This window comes from Aphelocoma coerulescens, chromosome 6 (assembly GCF_041296385.1).
Source record: "Aphelocoma coerulescens isolate FSJ_1873_10779 chromosome 6, UR_Acoe_1.0, whole genome shotgun sequence".
Lineage (NCBI taxonomy): Eukaryota > Metazoa > Chordata > Aves > Passeriformes > Corvidae > Aphelocoma > Aphelocoma coerulescens.
In genome coordinates this window covers 17,526,182-17,544,498 of record NC_091020.1, presented here as the reverse complement: position 1 = coordinate 17,544,498, position 18,317 = coordinate 17,526,182, and the positions used below count along the sequence as shown (strand labels likewise).

General features: G+C 41.5%; 2 protein-coding genes across 12 annotated transcripts in view; one reads left to right on the top strand and one right to left on the bottom strand.

Annotated features, from left to right (window-relative positions):
* Positions 1–13,314, top strand: part of PAX2 (paired box 2) — a 105,669-nt gene extending 92,355 nt beyond the window's left edge. For 7 of the 11 annotated variants that reach the window (XM_069019493.1, XM_069019496.1, XM_069019495.1 and 4 more), the window contains 2 exons: positions 3,773–3,859; positions 5,784–13,314. In XM_069019493.1, the coding sequence (XP_068875594.1) occupies positions 3,773–3,859; positions 5,784–5,905 (209 nt within the window). In that variant the 3' untranslated portion in view covers positions 5,906–13,314. Of the gene's footprint in view, positions 1–3,772; positions 3,860–5,764 lie in introns of all 11 variants that reach the window. The other 4 variants (XM_069019504.1, XM_069019497.1, XM_069019501.1 and 1 more) reach the window with 1 other exon arrangement.
* The window catches only part of LOC138112768 (uncharacterized), a 212,212-nt gene that overhangs the window by 98,065 nt on the left and 95,830 nt on the right, over positions 1–18,317 (bottom strand). The gene's annotated exons all lie outside the window — the stretch shown is intronic.

Here is an 18,317-nt window from a genome sequence, read left to right as displayed (position 1 = left end):
GGGCCAACGGGGGAAGTATGCGGAAGGGTGTAAGAGTAGAGCAAGCATGTATTGGTACTTTCTCGAAAGATCTCCCAGCCTCCACACTGCAGCTAAGAGACTTTCTAAACCAGATTTAGTATCTTTCTATTTAATATTAAATCCTTGATAGATTTTCCCTCCACAAATGTAAAACATGTCTCCTGAACCCATATAACCTTTAACATGCATAACCTTTAACATGCATAGAAACTTATGACAAGAAGTTCCGTAGCTTAACTACATATTTTGTGAAAACTATCTCCCTTATTTGTTCTGAACCTGCCACCTGCTAGGCTCACTTCATGCCTCATTGTTTCTGTATTAGAGGACTAAACCAATAAGATTTAAATACAGATGCCAAGTAATAGTAAAGATTCCCTGAGCACAGACTGCACAGAATATAGGCCTCCTGAGATCGATCCTCTGTGCTGACTTGCAACCTCTGTTACAAGTCCAGTCTGAACAATCAAATACGAAGGTGCCAAGGGTTTGTTACGTGCCCTCAGGCCAAGAAAGTTCAGAGGTCAGTGCTCTAACTACACTGGAAACAAGGAGCTGGCAAGATGACTACTTAGGAAGTATCTTTAAGAAACGTACTAACATCCAAACAAACCTATTGTTCAGATATGAGCCAATATGACAAAGAGGCTCTGTCTTCTCTAAACAAAGGTGCAGAGCTAAACACACAGCTGTTCAGAAACCAGATTTCTAACCCATGCAAAATTCTGATTCCTTGATATTTGCTTTTATCTTGCATTGGTATGAGGAGTCAGAATCTTGCAACAGTTCAATTTGCAAACATCAAGATGAAACATTTCAATAACATCAACATGTACTAGATGTCAAGACATATTAAAATAATGAAAGAATTGAAAGGAAATTAAATGAGATGAGAAAGGCAAAATAAAACAAAACAAGAAAGTTGAAACATAATACTTTTTTTCAATTTGCAATAATTTCAGAACTTTTCCTTCCAAAACTCTATTGAAGCTGACAAGCTCAAGCAAAACATTTCCATTTCAATGAGACAACATTTTCCAGTGGAAAACTGTTTCTGAGAAGATTGTTTAACCAGTGCTAATAATCAAAGCTGCTATGTTCTACCCATGACAACCAACTAGACTTCTACTTGCATAGTCTAGAGAAGAGCTTGTCTCCTGTAGCACTACATTCACACAACACGGCCAGCAAATGCATGTCTCTTAGGTTTATGCGGATGACGTGACAAGATACATATCCTGCATCTACCCTTCCTGTAACTTCAGGTCTCGAGCTGTAAACATTGATGAAAGCATGATCCTGAAAGATGGTCCTGAGCACACACTTGAAAAAGCAGGGCTTAGTCACTCACAGAAAGATGAATCAGGTATTGGGCTACACTTAACCTACAGATCTCAGATTTCCTACAAAGGTAACAGAATACCTTTGATCCATGTCTCAATTCTTCCTCTTTCCCAGCGAGGACATCAAGTTTCTGCAAACTGTTTTAGTGAAGTGAGCATCCACTGAAGGAACTGCAGTATACACAGAGCAGAGCGGAGCCTGCAGAGGGCCGGGGACAGCAGCGGCAGGGAGTCGTTAAACAGAATCCAATGTTGATGAGGAAATTACACTTGTTTCATTAGTGATCGGGGAAGGCGATAGCTCAGTTCCTCTTGGTCACAGTTGAGCTCAAAAGCTCATTATCCTGCTGCATGCATGCTTTCACTCCTCGTCAATAAACACTGTTTCCAGTGGCTGCCCTGCCTCCTCCCCAGTGCTTCATAGATGTGGCTCTTTCTCCTGTGCTTAACCCGTGCTTTAGGAACACTATAAACAGTTTAAGGGTGTCAGCTCAGGAGAGGGTGAGAGAAAAGTGTTGAAATATCAGAACAATTTCTCTCCATACAGTGAAGTGATGTTATATGAAGCACTTCAAAAGCAGAAATTCTCATGTGAATAGTTTTTTTTCTCATTCTTTGGGAGGCAAACTCATTCCAGTATATTCCACAGATAATTCAGTAGAGAATAATCTGGACTGTGCCTTGCATGGTCATCTTAGTAGGTTTCACCTATTCCTTCCTAGCTAGTTGTCAAGATTTTTGATGCAAGATGTTTCTAGGTATGGGATTATATTGAGTTATTATCATTAAAACAGTAGTTAGCAAGATCTCTCACACAAAATGAGGTTTTATGCTGAAACTAAAAGCTACTGTGACTAAAATACCTTTGGATGATGATTTGGTTTGATTCATACTCATTTTTGCACTGACTACTTTGGTAATCATCCTGAGTACCTTTTAAAAACCTTGCTGGAAATATTCTCCTCAAGTTTAAAGCAGTACAGATCCCCTAACTGGAACAGACTTCATTTCTGCCATCTGAGAATCTGTGGTGTTGGCTTTAACACTCCAGTGAGAGGAGATTTGCAGAGATTATGCCATAATTAATTGACAGTCTTTGGTAATTGTATCACAGGCATCCATCCCATCTTGCATTACCTTCTTTTCCGGTTCCATGGTATCTAGCAGGAACAGCCACGTGCTTTTCAAACACTTCTGTTGTAACAATTCCACCTCTGCCATAGGGCAGACCAGAAGCTAATATTCACACTACTCTTCCACTGCCTTTTGAGCACATAAGGCCTTTCAGATGGCGTTAATTGTCCACAGTCTGTTGTTACTACATTAAATTGAGCTTATGATCAGATCATGCCATGATTTTCCATAATAGAATAATACATGTTTAAGTTTGGGGAGATTTATTTATTTTGAATGTAGCACCATACCCCTTCAGTAACCAAATACCCTGAACAGCCTTCTAAGAAACAGGGAGACTCAGCTCCTTCTGTACAATAAAACTGAATGTTTTAAAGGACTCTACACCATTCAGATCTTGGTTCAGAGTCTTACTAGATCACAAAGGTTGGAAGTATTTTGGTTTGGGCCCATTTTACTAATGTGAAAAGGGGAGCTGTAGCTCAACTTGTCTTTCAGGTTCAGCACAGTACCTAAAGTGTTAATCATTAGAAAATTATTTTCCAGAGCTAGAATGCAGCAAATTTTCTCTATAACTCACTAACTAAGCATAAAAGAGAGGTTAATCATGTATGAATCACTTTTCCGACTAATACCATCATCCAGAGTAAGAAGGTGATTCATGTGTTTTCCATGTTGTTTTATATATAGCCTACTCAGAACATTCCCAAAAATGAATGATACTCTTCAAAAATATGCCATCACCCTCAGTACCCTAATAACAAAACTTAGTGATACATATTGCCATCAACAGCACTGCTAGTTCCAAAGAGTTTCTTGTGAGCTTGTCCTATCAACCTTCCATGCCTGATGTCTTGACACTACTGAAGAACCTTAGATGTTATTCATAGGAAAGCTGATAATTAGGTGCATAAAAAGCTTGCATATGCAGTCCTATTGCAGCTTGAGAATTGGAAGACAGAAGGCAATGAAAAATAAGGAAACTAAAAAACCCCACTTTAATAATTTATTTGTATTACTGAATTTGAACTGATTTTTTTATTGTGAAGAGGTCAGTCTTGTGATGATTAATGGTATGGGTAAGCAACTCTGCACTGAACCTTTGCAGCTTTGCACTGCAGTGACTTAAGGGCAGAGTACCAGCTGGACAAAGAAGCTACATACACTAGTTTTCCTGCTGGTAAACAGATTCAGCATGAACACTGGTCTGATGCAACAGCAGATGTAAATCTTTATTCCTAACTGTATTTCACACCTTCCTCGGTTTCTTCCAGGGAGCGAGTTTTCAGGGAACCCCTACAGCCACCCTCAGTACACGACCTACAACGAGGCCTGGCGGTTCAGCAACCCTGCATTACTAAGTGAGTACCTCTTTCCCACAGCACACCCCCAGCCTCGCGCTCCTTCTGTTTGTCTCTTTGTTTTCTTTTCTTTGGTTTTTTTTTAGTTTGTTTGTTTCTGAAGAGGGTTTTCAAGTATTTGGGCAGGTGAGAGGCCTTTTTCCTCACTCTCCAGTCCAGTTTGAAATGGGTATATACTTCATGCATGTTTTGTATCAGTTCTGAAGCCAATTCCTCTTTCATGAGGAGGTCAGAACTCCAGTTCATCTCCAGCTTCTCCATGGGCTGCATCCACAGTTTATTCCGGATTACACCAAAAGTTAAATTTAGGTTCTGCTACTCTTAGGCCACAACCAGCATCCTTTCAAGGCCTGGTTAAAAATTCACATAAGGTTTCACTCCTCTCCCAGGCTAAATCCAGTCAGTTCCTGGGGAATCTATAAATCCCATAGAATTTTGTCCTATTGGACCAGTTGGAATAATGTCCAGAGTGGGAGACAGGCTGCATCACAGGATTTATAATAGGCAGTAGAGTTTTCTTGCAGGGACATATATCTATCTCCAGTGACTAATATGCTCAGAAATAGTCAGGGTTCTTCTCAAAGGGGAAAAAAACTCCTACAAGACTTTAGGTTCTAATACAACATTTCTTTGCAGGGAATAGGAAGAGATTTATTATATGTAAAATAAATCAGTTGTGATTATTACCTACCTTTTTACTGAGGTTTAACAACTGGATAATAGATGCACATTTTATTCCAGCTGTTAAACTTCAGTAAATGTGATCTTAATAATCAATCACTATTTAACACACATTCGATAACCACCTAAAGAGCTTTCATGCCAAAAGTGACCCAAATCCCAAGTAGTAAAATCTTGTAATTTTGTTTCATTTCTCCCCTCCTGGTTTTAAAAGTGACCCATTATACTTCGTCAGGTACACTCAGAACATCTGGCCCTGACACTTTCCTTGTGGCTACAGATCAGGTGTGGCATATTTGTGCTGCAATGTTTGTTGTGGTTTAGCCCCAGGCATTAGCCAAGCCCCACACAGCCACTTGTTCATTCCCCCACCAGGAGGATCAGGGAGAGAATTGGAAGGATAAAAGCTAGAAAAATCCTGGGCTGAGATAAAGACAGTTGAATAGAGAAAGCAAAAGCCACACACACAAGCAAAGCAAAACAAGGAATTAATTCACTGCTTTCCATGGGCAGGCAGGTGTTCAGCCATCTCCAGGAGAGCAGGGCCCCATCATGCATAATGGTTACTTGGGAAGACAAACACCATCACTCCAAACATCTCCCCTTCCTCCTTCTTTCCCCTGCTTCACATGCTGACTATGATGTTATGTGGTCTGGAATATCCCTTTGGCCAGTTCAGGTCATCTGTCCTGGCTGGACCCAGACTCCTCACCAGCATGGCAGTGCAAAAAGCAGAAAAGGCCTTGGCTCTGTGTAAGCCCTGCTCAACAATAACAAAAACGTCTCTGTATTATCGATCCTGCACTCAGCACAAATCCAAAACACCGCCCCTTTCCAGCCACTGTGAAGAAAACTAACTCTGCCCACTCAAAACCAGCGCAAATGCTCATTGACTTACTCTACTGATTGTCAGTAGATGCAAAAGGATCTCCTTTCTGTAGAGGGGCATCATATATAGAGGCCACAGTAGCATCTATCCACTGAAGTGTGGCCCTCACTTGGCTTCCACTGATTGCCTTTCCCTAATCCCATTAGGAGCTCAGTCTCCAAGTTCTTTTTTTGGTTATTTTGCTTTTCTTTCTTCCTACCTTTCTGTTTCTTTTCAGTTCTCCTTTATTTCTTTTCTTAGTTTGATTGTTCCTGTTTTTTGGTTTGGTTTGGTTTTTTTTTTGTTTACTGTTTGTCCTTTCAACCAGTCCATTCTTCTCCTGTGTTAACTTTCAGGTTCCCCTTATTATTATAGTGCCACATCCCGGGGCTCCGCACCTCCCACTGCTGCCGCTGCCTATGACCGCCACTAGTTACCATGGAAACCACATGAAACTGCAGGGCGACAGCTTAGGCCTCCACATTGTACCTGTCTGATCACCTCCCTCCATCCCTGGGAAGGGTGAAGAGACCTTCTCCATTCCTCCCCACAGTCCAGTTCCTTCCTCTTCATCATGAAGGCGCCGGACCAAGCGCTCACCACGTGAGACTGAGACCCCCTCGTTCCCCCTACCCTCCGCCCCGACCGCTCCCCCACGCCAGGAACAGCCTGTGGCCAAGTGGCATCCCCTGAGGGAGCCCTCCAACACCTCTGGGTAAAGCTCAGCCATGCAAAGTCCTCTCGGCTTCCAGGACTCCAGGGGGACTGGGAAGCAATGCAGCTGGCAACCACTGCCCTACAGGACCCCTTTCTGGGAGCGGTAAGGGCCAGGGAAATGGGAGAATGCCGCTCATGAAACACTGTTCCCCAAAGATATACTCTTCTGTGGTGGACTCTTGAGTGTGTGTAACCTGTGATGCTCACCCTGTTTCCCAGGACAGAGGGAACAGTCTGGCTAGAGCAGAGATGGCAGCACAGAGACCTAGCCCATCTGGCAATGAAGAAAGGACCAAGTAATGATCTGCACCCCATGAGGGGTTCTCTGTGCACCTCATCCCCACTTTCCAGCATGGATTCCCCCAGAGTTGGCTTCACCTCGTGGGTGGTGACTTTGCAGGCCAGAGTCGGGAGGAACCTCACACATACACCCACAATTTCTGTGACACACAATCAGCTCAGACAGGAGGATGGAGCAACATTTACAAACAAACCGACGAAATGAAGAAATATATAAATAGATATATAAATATAACTGTGTTTTTATGCTTTGTCATGAAGGTCTGTAAAAAGGAACAAAAAAATCCCCAATTTTCTAAAAAACCCAAGCAAACAAAACCAACAAAAAAACCAAAATAATAATTAAAAAACCCTACAAAAATAAAACTCCAAGTCCCATCTCTCCCCACCACCTGAATGGCAGACGAGTTCCTCTGACGTTTGATGCTCCTCTTTCACTCTAGGGTTTTGTTTCCTTTCTGTTTTGCACTACAATGGGATGATGGTATTGGAGAGGATTGGATGCCAGCTCCACCCCGTCGCCTCCTCCTCCTCCCCCTCCTTTCCCAAATCCTGTCTCTGGGGAGCAGTGTGGACAAGTCACATCTGACAAAGTTACCAAATACATCAGTCAACAAAAAAAAGCACTCTGAGGCAACAAATGTTTTCCATGTCACTGGTTGGCAAACAAAGAAAACAAGCCCAGCTGCGCTCTCACTGCGCTGTGTGGTGGAAAGTGTGGGGCTTCATGTGGGCCCATCTGATTGCCCTCTGGACAGCTGAGACTGAGATGGACAAATTCAGGATTGGCTGGGATAATTGCTTGGTTCCCTAGTCCTTAACCTTCAGTCCTTTTACCTTAAACTCTGTACTTGTGACAACTTCAGTTCACCCACATCCCAACTTTTGCAATTTTAGATATGCCCAACACCCTATCTCCAGATCTCCACTGCTGGTGACAACCGCCTCATTATCTGTGCCCAACACCTAATTTCCTAACCATCATAGCCCTGCTATATGGGCCCCCCTTTGATTCCCCATCCATCTGCTCATACACCTACTAATTTATAGGCCCCCATTCAAATCCATATGCTTGCATCCTACCAGCCAGACTCAAGATACAGCCCCATCTTTTCATCTTCAATCCTGTATTGCGCACCCTAATATTTACCCCTTATCCCAAATGCTCACCTGATGATTCTCTAGGGATTCTCTGCTCATTTTGGTTCCCAAGTCATGGACAAACACTGTTCTGCAAAAGGCTAACTGTCAATAGAAATGCTTATTACTCCTGTATTGTCAGCAAACTCATAAACTGTTCCTTGCACTGACACTTCCTAAAAATTACTCAAAGAAAACATGAAGGCAGCTATAGCCTGTCCCCAGGGCATCAAGTCTGCCAAAGTAGATCCTTGTTGTTTTAGAGAGGTTTCAGATCAAACTTGTGGGCTATTGTCCATGGACAAAAACAGGATTGAGAATAAAACCCCCTAAGGGCATAAAAGTGAACAGTGGAGCAATCTGTACAGCCAACATCATGTATAAAATCCAAAGTTCCAAGCCTCTGAGGAGATGTGGTAGTGGACTCAGTATTCTGTCTCCAAGTTTAACTTGTATGTATGAAATCCACCATCGTAAACAGCTGTGTTGATCCCAAAGGCCCCTTTCACCTAACTCTTTTAGCCTTTGCATGGCTTTAGCTGATTATAGGTCCGTGTCTTCTTTAATGGGGTGCCCAAATGATAAGGGTATTTGTGGGGACATTTACGTAGAAGATATAGAGCTAAAATCTGTTCCTGTACAGAATAAAATCAAAGAGGTTACTCCTAATCTATTAAAAGTATCATTCTGCACATCTTACCTCTGAGTAACCTGCTGCAAATAGCAGAGTTGTTACACTGTCACCAAGACCAGAATTTGGCCTGTTGTCTCATCTTATCCTACGAGAGAAGAAAATTTTGAGCAATTTCTAAAAATATGCTTTCACCACTCCTTCTGTTCTCCTTCACAGACACCAGATAGATGCTGAAACCTGTTAGAATGGTCTTTTAATCTCTCAGTACAACCTCTGCTCTACATGTGCACCACCCAGATTCACTCAACAGGTAGTCAGTGCAGAGGCAATAAATCCCAGGACCAGAAAAGAGAAGCTCCTGAGGAAGCTAAAGAAAAGGAGACTGTCACACCTCACACTTAGCCACCTGCAGCCCAGGGCGCAGCTCAGGAGAAGCCAGCAGCTCAGAAATGCTTATTTTTATAATGGTGTTTCACCAAACTTGAGGACAAGAGCTAGGGTCTGAGAGCAGGATTTAGTTGTCTCACTCATGGCTGGCTTGATTTGACCCTTGGAGGGCCAAATCTATTGTTGGTTTAACTCCACTGGTAAAAAAGGATTTCCACCAGGCATTGGATTGGTCTGGAAAGTTCGTAAGTACAGCATGTAGTTTGACCAGGAAAATTCAAAGGAAAGCAGAATTATGCAAAGGACTGGGCAGTCTAATCCTCTTCCACCACCATCTGTAGACCCTCATGCGAATGTACTGAATTACATTTGCCAAAGAGTTTCTTGTGTTGGTTGTTTTGATTTACAGTCGGTGGATGCATTGTAAAGCAGTATTATAGCCCAAGTCTAGTAGCTGACATGGGGATTTATGTGGTGATATTACGCAGAAGAAAACCATCAATATTCATCTAGATTTCATTAGACTGGACTATGCAGGAAACGCAAAAATTCTACCAATTATTTAATATTATGTTATTTGCAAAAAACAATTGCTGCTTTGTAGGAAGATAATGTGTGTAATGTGAAGGCAATTCCTCTTGTATATAAGTTCATCTCCATCTTCATCATGGTAGTTATTAAAACAGCCTCGTCTCATCCTGTAGATAAGGAACACGCTGTGTGTACTGTGCAAGTCTCGTTGTGCTCACTGAAAACAAAACAATGTGTTCAATAAAGCACAGCACAAATCCAGAACCTGAGGGAACAGCCAAACCTTGGAAGGACCCTTTCCCCAACAGGCCAACAGCTGCTTTGTTATAGGTGGGGGGTTTAAATTAGTTTTCTTTTAAAAATGTTACAGGAAAAAAAGAAAATTTTATGCAAAATCCAGTGAAGTCTATAACTCAAACCTCTCCTCCATTCTGCTGTCACTTACCTTTCTCACATATCTTTCTCACACCCTCTTTCCATTCAATTTCTATCCCTCTCTTTTATTATTTCTCATTCCCAATGTACTTTTCTATCCAGGGAGGGAAGAGCACTACTGATATGAGAGCAGGTATCTGGGACCTCCAATTCCCTAGTTCTCCTTGTGGCTCTAGAAAACCTTTGTCAAGTCCAATTTCCCCACACACCTCGATTCCAACACTCTCTAAAATGGGAAGAACAACAGTTTCTAGTTCACAGGGGGATTGCACAGCTGAATTAATTATCACCAGCTCAGTGCGTTGAGATTCTGGATAGAAAATTCTATCAAAATGTTAAACATTATTGTGAATAATAACTAATGTTTCCACTATATTTCTCTCTTTTCCTTTTTCTTACAAATCATTCTTTGTTTCTTTATTCTTCTTCCTTAGCTCTCCCTTCACTTCTTTCTTCTCAGGTCATTCTTAGTTCTGTTGCTATGTTTGCTTTATCCAATGGACCAACCAGAAATATTGTGAGGCTCGGTCTCCTCTGTCTCTACTTGATCATGGGGAAAGAATCTCGCAAATTCTCAAATGCCATGCTTGGCTGGAAACAACAAGGACCATGGCATTCAAAACTGGGCAGTACCTTTGAGTCCTGCTCTCTGAAGCTCTCACATCCTTTTGGCCCAGTGGAATGTGGGGAGGATTGCATGAGGTGGATGCATTAAACCTGACACTTGTGGCCTGCAAATCTGTTGGGGAGAGTTGGTGGCAATGAGCCCTGCTGCGGAAATAGGGAAAAGTTTGCATGCTTTCTGACCCATCAGTAGCAATGAATCAAACTCAGAGTAAGGCTTCAGAATTAATTGCAACATGAATATGAGGATGTTAAACAAGGAAAGGAAAACAAAAAGCCCGGCACCTCTTTCTTCTCTTGAGTATAAAATTATATATGCTTATTAACATTTTCCCAAGGGAATTTTTGTTTTGCTGAACTGTTGGAAAAACTCCACCCTTTTGTCCCTAAGGAAAAGCACCCCTCTGGAAAAAAAGAAATAAGAATCATAGCTGAGCTGCCCCCTTTGGCATTGACAGAGTCAGGGCTTCTGAGGGACCCACAACTACCACAGTGTGCTCCTTGGCTGAGCCCAGGATGGTGGCAGACTTGCAAAGCAGGAAGGAGGGACCAAACCGACAATTACAGAACTGATAACAAATGTAACTGTAGAGCAGCTCTGCTGATGATCTCCAGGCTAAGCTAGACATGAGACCCGGGAGGGAAGGGGGCCAGTGCCAGGTGCAGGGTCACATCCATTCTAGGCTTCTGCGGCCCCTCTTGGCTTTTCCTCATCACTTCCGTTCTGTTTGACTCTTTTCTTTTCTCTTTTTGTGCACATGAGAAATAAAAGCAAATTTTTTTTTCTATGTCATTTTTGTGGCTTCTGGCTTGTTTCTCTTTCCTTCTCTCTCTCTCTTCCCCCACTCCCCCAACACTTCACTCTCCAAGAGATTCCCCTTGAGGTCTCTGGTATGTTACATTTGTTGCACCTGGCACCCTTTGGGCGCCATGTAAACATTGTGATTGTTAACAACCACCGTGCTGCGTGATGGAAGGCACTGCACATGCTTGCAACACCCTACAGTACAATCCAGCCTCTGAGCCCCCACCAGCTATCATGTGCTCCAATGCATTGCCAGCAGGACTCTCTCTCTTCTGTTGATCTCACTCGATTCCCAATGATCCATAATACATCAGGTACCCCCAGGTAGTTCAGAAAATCAAAATGTAATTGGGTAGCCACAACATCACAAAGATGTGTGGTAAAGCCCAGAGTCTCCTTCCCCTCTATGCTTGTTTCCTCTTAGCCCCAGTTGGGAGACTCTGTCTAGGTCAACTGGGGAGCAAAACCCAATGTAAAGACATTAATAACCCATTCTCCAAGCTATTCATTGTCCACCCAATGAACAGCTGGGCATTATATTCAGGTATGCTATAAACATACCAAATGCTGAGGTATTCACTCAATTTCTCCTCAGTTAAGCATTAGTTCTCCAGGAAGTCACATGCAGTTTAGGGTCATAGAGGCGCACTAAAAATGTAGCAAGAAGTCATGCTAGACCAAATCAATTTTGCTCCTACAATTTTTAGTCATTAGAAAATATTTTCACAACAGCTCATGAAAGCCAGTGGGCCCCATTTTCTGCCAGTGCATGTGTATCTTAAGGAAAGCCTGTGCATAAGTGCTGTCATGAAATCAAATAGTTTTGCTCATCAGAGAGTTAAAGCATTTCCTTTTGTTTAATTTTCTATTTTTCCCTTGCAGTATTAATAGCATAGGCTGAAAGTCCCCCAACAGGACATTTTCCATAAGTGAAAGTCAATTTGTTGAAATCCAAAGCAATTCAATTTTCACAACACTGCAGCAAAACTGCCTGGCAACTCTCCTGAAGTTGGAGGGCTCAGGTTCCCAGGGTTTTCCACCTGTGAGACAGACAGGCCTGGGATGTGATGCAGGGATCGGCTTGCACTCAAAATTGGAATAAAACTGGATTCCCAAATTCTGACATTTCTTATGCATCAGAATTCTCTTTCTCTACCAAAGTTTAGGTGATAAGAATCAAACACTAAATTGATAGATGAATCCTAGATGTTAAATTGACTGAAATCAAACAAAATTAATAATGTACATTCACTGTGAGAGGTGAAAGGCTAAGAATCACCAGATATATGTGTCAGATGAACGCAAAACGGATTTTCAAAATTCATCCTGGTAAAATAATCTTACAAGAATGATTTAGAAACTAGCATGATTATCTCATTTGTATCACAAAATACAGCCCAGAAATCTTCACCCTGACATTCCTGTGTAAGTCTCCATAACTGGCAGTAGAACTACAGCAAAACTTCTGCAACTTTCAAAAAATTATATATCTTGCAAAAATAAATACTTGCATGAATGAGCTATTTCCACCATTCAAACTAGTACTATGTTCCTTTAATAATCCTACAGAATCAATGGGAGTTCTCAGTGTGAAAATGTTATGTGATAAAACTAAAAAGAGCACCAGTCTGTCTCCTAATGAGGAAAATGATATTGTAAGGGTTTATGCAACACTAAGTAAAGAAATCCTCTTTATGATTACTCTGACAAGAAAAATAAAAAAAAGTTTGAATATTCTGAGATGATGATAACCTTCTTTAAAAATAACTACACTCTTTAATGAGTGTAAGCAAGAAAAGATAATACACATCTGAAGGTATTCATTTAGGTAGAAGATGGATTACTGGACACACAATCAGTACTGAAAAACTGTAAGGACCTGGGGAGTGGCAAAAATGGAAGAACAGCAAACATAGTATTGATGTTTTAAAGGAAAAAATTCATCCTGAAAACTATAATCTAGTAAATCTATACGATTATGTCTGTAAGCAAAGGAAAATACTTTAAAATATTAAGGGAAGGATCCGCTCACTAAAAAAGCAGCTGTTAATTAAGATATGCCTAGTAAACAGTCTGTGTATAAATTCTTCTCTGCTTTAGAAAAAAGCTGGGAATATCCTCAGGACAGTTATCTTACATAATTCAGGCGCTGTCTGCAGTGAAGTAAAGAAAGTTGGTATTGTCAGCACCTTATACTTAAAAATCATGATCCAAGTACACACAAAAATTACAAGATTGACTAGAAATAATGTAATTTGTATATAACACCATTTTGTATATATGTATACTTATATACATGTATATAAAATAAATACAAAAGAACTTTTATTTGACTTCTAGTTTCAATGTTCTCAAGACATCTACAGCTACGTTATTAATGGTGCCTCTTCCTCTGTAAGAGTCAGAAATTTACTTCCAGTGAAAAGGAAACGTCTCACTGCATCACGGGATGTTGTGGCTTAGTGCTTTTGGACACAGCTCAAATGTCCTAAGACCTGGAAATGGCCCAGTAACTCCTGGCAAGGCTGACAGGGCTGGTCTGATACCAAAGCTTATCAAAGACTTGCGTTTTTTCCTGTTTTCTCCTGTGTGACATTGTGGTGGAAGATGCCATCCAAAGCATATTTGATCATTTCAGGTTCAAAATTCTACCTGCAAATTCATTCTGTAGTAGCAGCTTTGAAAGGACTGTTTTCCACTGGTTCTTATCCCTGTAGCAGGAGAAACCCTCTTGTCAACCTTGGCTGCTTCTTGCAATCCCCCTGCCATTGCCCTTCCTTCAAGATCCCTTTCTGTGCCTTGCCAGTTCTGCCCCAGGTATGTTGACCCTTGATATTGCCCACCACGAGGAAAACACGGATTCTCTGTAAACTCTCTTCCTCCTCCTCTGCCTCCTACCCTCCCAGGTATGAACCTTCACATGTTTCTTATACAGACTGGGGAGCGCATCCAGCACCCCACATTCCATGCTCAGGCACTACTGGCTCCTCCGCACTATTCCCTTTCCCCCACACATTCAAAGGACCTTGTCTGTCCTTACTGTTTTTGTTGTTCTCCAAAGTCCCCTTTACTACTCTGACAGGAACACCAGGTTTCAGGAAGGAGGCAACATTCATCTTTACTATAGGCATCCTAATTTTCTGCTGCCAGAGCTCATAAGCAAATGCTGGACCTCTGAAACTGCAGCTACCTGTGGCTTCTGACCTTTGGGAGAAAAGCTGTAAGGGACTGTTTTGAGGGGGTTTGTTTGGTGTTGGATTTTTTTTTCAAACTGAAAGAGGGTTGATTTAGATTAGATATTAGGAAGTAATTCTTGACTGTCAGGGTGGTGATACATTAGAACAGGTTGCCCAGAAAAGTTGTGGATGCCCCATCCCTGGAAGTGTTCGAGGCCAGGTTGGATGGGGCTCTCAGCAACCTGGTCTAGAGGGGGGCATCCTCACCCATGGCAGGGGAGTTGGAACTAAATGACATTTAAAGTTCCTTCCAACCCAAAACATTCTATGATTCTATAATGACTTTTAACCTGAGACTAATTTCAAACACATCCTGTTGAACACTTATGAAAGAAATAAAAAAAAACCTACACAGAAAACTCAAATGGACTGAACAGGGTGAAACTTCACACAGGTAGAGAACCTCTCAGTACAGAAGAAAGAAGCTTTTTTTTTTTCATGTCAGCATCCCTAAGAATCCTGTTTTAACCACAGAGCTGCATTTGGAACTTCCTTAATATATCAGCAATGGTTAGTTACAGTGCCTAGCTAATCAGGCAGCTTCCACATATATACTTTACAGGCTCATATGAAAGTCAAATCATCATTACCAAGCAAATCAGTTGAAAGCCCCTTATTTTCATGCTGCTTTTTCTAACATCAAGACCAGTAGTTTTTAGTGTGCACTTTTAAAATCACTAGTTTAATTTTAAGGAAAATGCTTTTAATATAACTGGGAAAGGTGAGCTTATGGACATAGATGCACTGTACAGGCAGCTATTCTTCTGCTGCTTCTTTTTTGTTCTTACTGTTTGCCAACTTAAAAAGATTGAAAATCACTTCTCTAGATATGCTTAAAATCTCAAAATATGACATAAAATCCAGGAACCCAAATTTAAACCAAACAACATCTAGCTAACAGTTAGCTGTCTAACCCATCAGGAAAGTTTATATATCCCATCCCCTTATCAAAACTGAGTAGAAATAGGATAATAGCTTGCTAATGCTACCAGCTGAGCCAACCTTTTATCTCAAGCAGACACAGTCCATACTCAGAAAGTTCCAAATACACTCTGCACAGAATCATTCTCCTTAAAATGTCATGAATTGCCTGTTTGAACTTGAAAAGTCTCAGAGAAAAAAAGAACAGAAAAAGAATTGAGCCAAGGCTGCAAAGCTGGGTACCCAAAACTTAGTGAGTGCCAGAATACAGGAAGACTGGACAGAACTCTGCAGGCAATGTGCCAGAGGGAACAGGAGAGAAATTAAATCAACATGATATTCTTTTTGCTCTCTAGCTTGGTAGAATCTATTAGTAAAAGGGTAAGATTATCACAAGAGGTTTGCACCATCATGAACAGAAACTCCTTGTACACTCCCTACCATCCAGCTTTGTCTAGCAACCCATTAATATCAAGCAAGTATAATATGCTAGTAGGTTAAATTTGCTAATAAACCAGGATGTGAACATGTTATAGCTACTTAGTATTCAGTTTGCTCTTTTATAAATGATTTGGTAGAGAATCAGGCCCTCCTCTCCCTCTCTAGCTGACTCTCATCTGATTCTAATTCAATTTCTCTGCCTATTGTTTATTTCACCGCTCCCCTGTGAAGTGTCAAATGCTGATGTTCCGTCAGCCTAGAACTGTCGTTTATATTTGTCATTCAGTCCTTGTTAAAAAATAAAACAGGACTGCGCCTGCCTTGGAGCGCTCTGCCTGGGAATTCCCTGTGGTAAAATTAGTCCATTTAGATGGAAAGTTTTGTGTCACTCCCCTGTCTAAATTGGCAGATCTGGCTCTTTTGCAAAAACCAATAAACTGTGAACCTTGATGCATCTGTCAATCAAACTCATCTTTCGTGAGCAAAGCCAGATGACAACAAAAGCTGGGCAGGCTCCTCCGATTGGTTCTTCTCATTTAGGCATATCAGGAGGCACCTGTCACTCCTCTGGCTCAGCATCATGCTCAGAGGGACTCCATTCCCAGAGAGATGAAGCCTTACTGGGGGCTGGGTTGGGGTTGGGATGGGAACGAGAAAGGGGGAGTTTACTCTTCTCACTTTCAGTACAATCTGCAGCTTGGTTCCTTCCTCATAGCTCTGGTGGGAGGCAAGGAATTGGAATCACCTTTTGTTCTGGAAATACTTTTTTCACATCTTAAGCAAGCTCTTTGATTTCTTAAACTGCAGGTTTTCTGGTGGCTAAAAGGATGCAGCAGGAGCAGTAAATGTGACATGCTATATCCCTGGGGCTCTGGGAACTAAGCCACAATGCCACAGAGGAGAGACAGGACACATTCCAAACCCCTTTCCAAAGCTGCTGTGCCTATCTGATCACCCACTGAGGAGAAGCATAGAAGGTATTTCTACCTGCCTGCTAGGAAAGAAGGGGAATGCAAACTGTTTGCATGTCAAAGGAAGCATTTCATATAAAGGCATAAAAGAGGGAATAAAATGGCAGCAAAGATCAATAGCTCACACCACAGGACTTGAGAGGAGCTGGCACTTAGGAGCTGATGATACCCCAGGAACAATCCGCAATGAAAGCAGAACTTCATAGGACATCTCAACTTGTCCAGTTTTCACTGGAAAATCCTGAACTCTGCTGTCTGCCCAAAAAAGGAGAGCCTTTTTTTTTTTTCTTTTGCTTTCCAAAAACTGATTTACAATTGTTTTTTGTAGTGTTCTCATTTGCATACTTGCTTTAGGTTGCCATTGAACCAATCAAGAAACCTTTTCTTCGACAGAGCTGTTGCTTGATGGTGGATTTATGTTGCCTGTTAGGCACCTCATAACAAATCTCATCTCAGGTATCTGTATTTTCTCTTTCTACTTTGTTTTGCTCAGAACAGCTCTACCATCGTATGTCACTTACACTGTTTGCAGGTACCACTGTAATTATCTTGGCAGTGCAGTAGCCAAACAGTTCTCTCAAAATCAGAATACGGTACATGACTACTTCTCACAGTTGCCTTACAAGTCTCATCAAAGTTTTCTGCTTTTGCTCCAAGAAGGATATGTGATAAAAGACTGAAATCTCAGCCTCCCTAAAACAGTTGTGAGTTCTTTTGGTTCTAACATCCAGTGTCAATTACAGGCTCAAAAATAAAAGACAAAAAGCTTAAAAACAAACTGCAGAAAAGCTCTTTATGACATTAAAGCTCGTGTCAATATTCTTACTTACTGAGTGTTTGAGACTTGCCAAACTGGGCATACAAAGCACAGATTTTCATGTGAGATGAATCTGGTAAAACATTGACTAGGTGATACTAATTAGCTTTCATATACACATTTACTGGGCTACACATATAAGGTCAAAATACGATCTGTACATCAGTGTTTGAGAGCCTGCTGAAAGACTGCTTTTAGCAGGCAGGTTACAGGGTACTGAGTGAGTACACAAAGTAAGCATAGCCAACGGCTGCAGTCTTGGAAAGAAACGCTACAAACTGAGACTATGAGCTATCAGCTACAGATACTGAGACAATGACTGTGCATTATGTACTGTATGCAGTAAGACATCATTCCTGTCCTGACCAACCTACTTATCATTAGACAAAACTGAAAGGGAAAATGACTCAGTCAGTGCTGCTCACCTGATCACTGACAGCAAAGGAACAACATATAACTCTCACCAGCTCTGCCAGCACACTGGATCTTCCTGCCCTTTATGTTATGGATAAAAGCAAAGGGAGCCATCATCAATTAGCCTAGCTAGGGGTTTTTTTGTGGTTTGGGGGATTTTTTTTTTACAGATTCTTGAGAAAGTAAATGAAAGAAAAGATAATGAATCTTCAACACGGGTTCTCTACCTGCTGCATCATTTTCTGGCAGGGGAACACATTCATGTAATACATACAATGTTTAAGCAAATGAATTGGGAAACACTGTGACAGAAGAGAAACTTTATAATGCTGCATTGTGGAAATAGAGTGCTAACAGAGAGGTCACAGAAGCACAACAATGGGCCAAAGAATGGCCATAAAGCCATTAATTAATTTCAGTGTTTTGGGAGACACTTGGCCAAGATTCCCAAAAGCAGCTCTCTAAAACGTAGCTCATACTCAAGGATCTAACCAAATACCACAAGTTTCCCAGAATCACCAACAGCCCAGCACTTT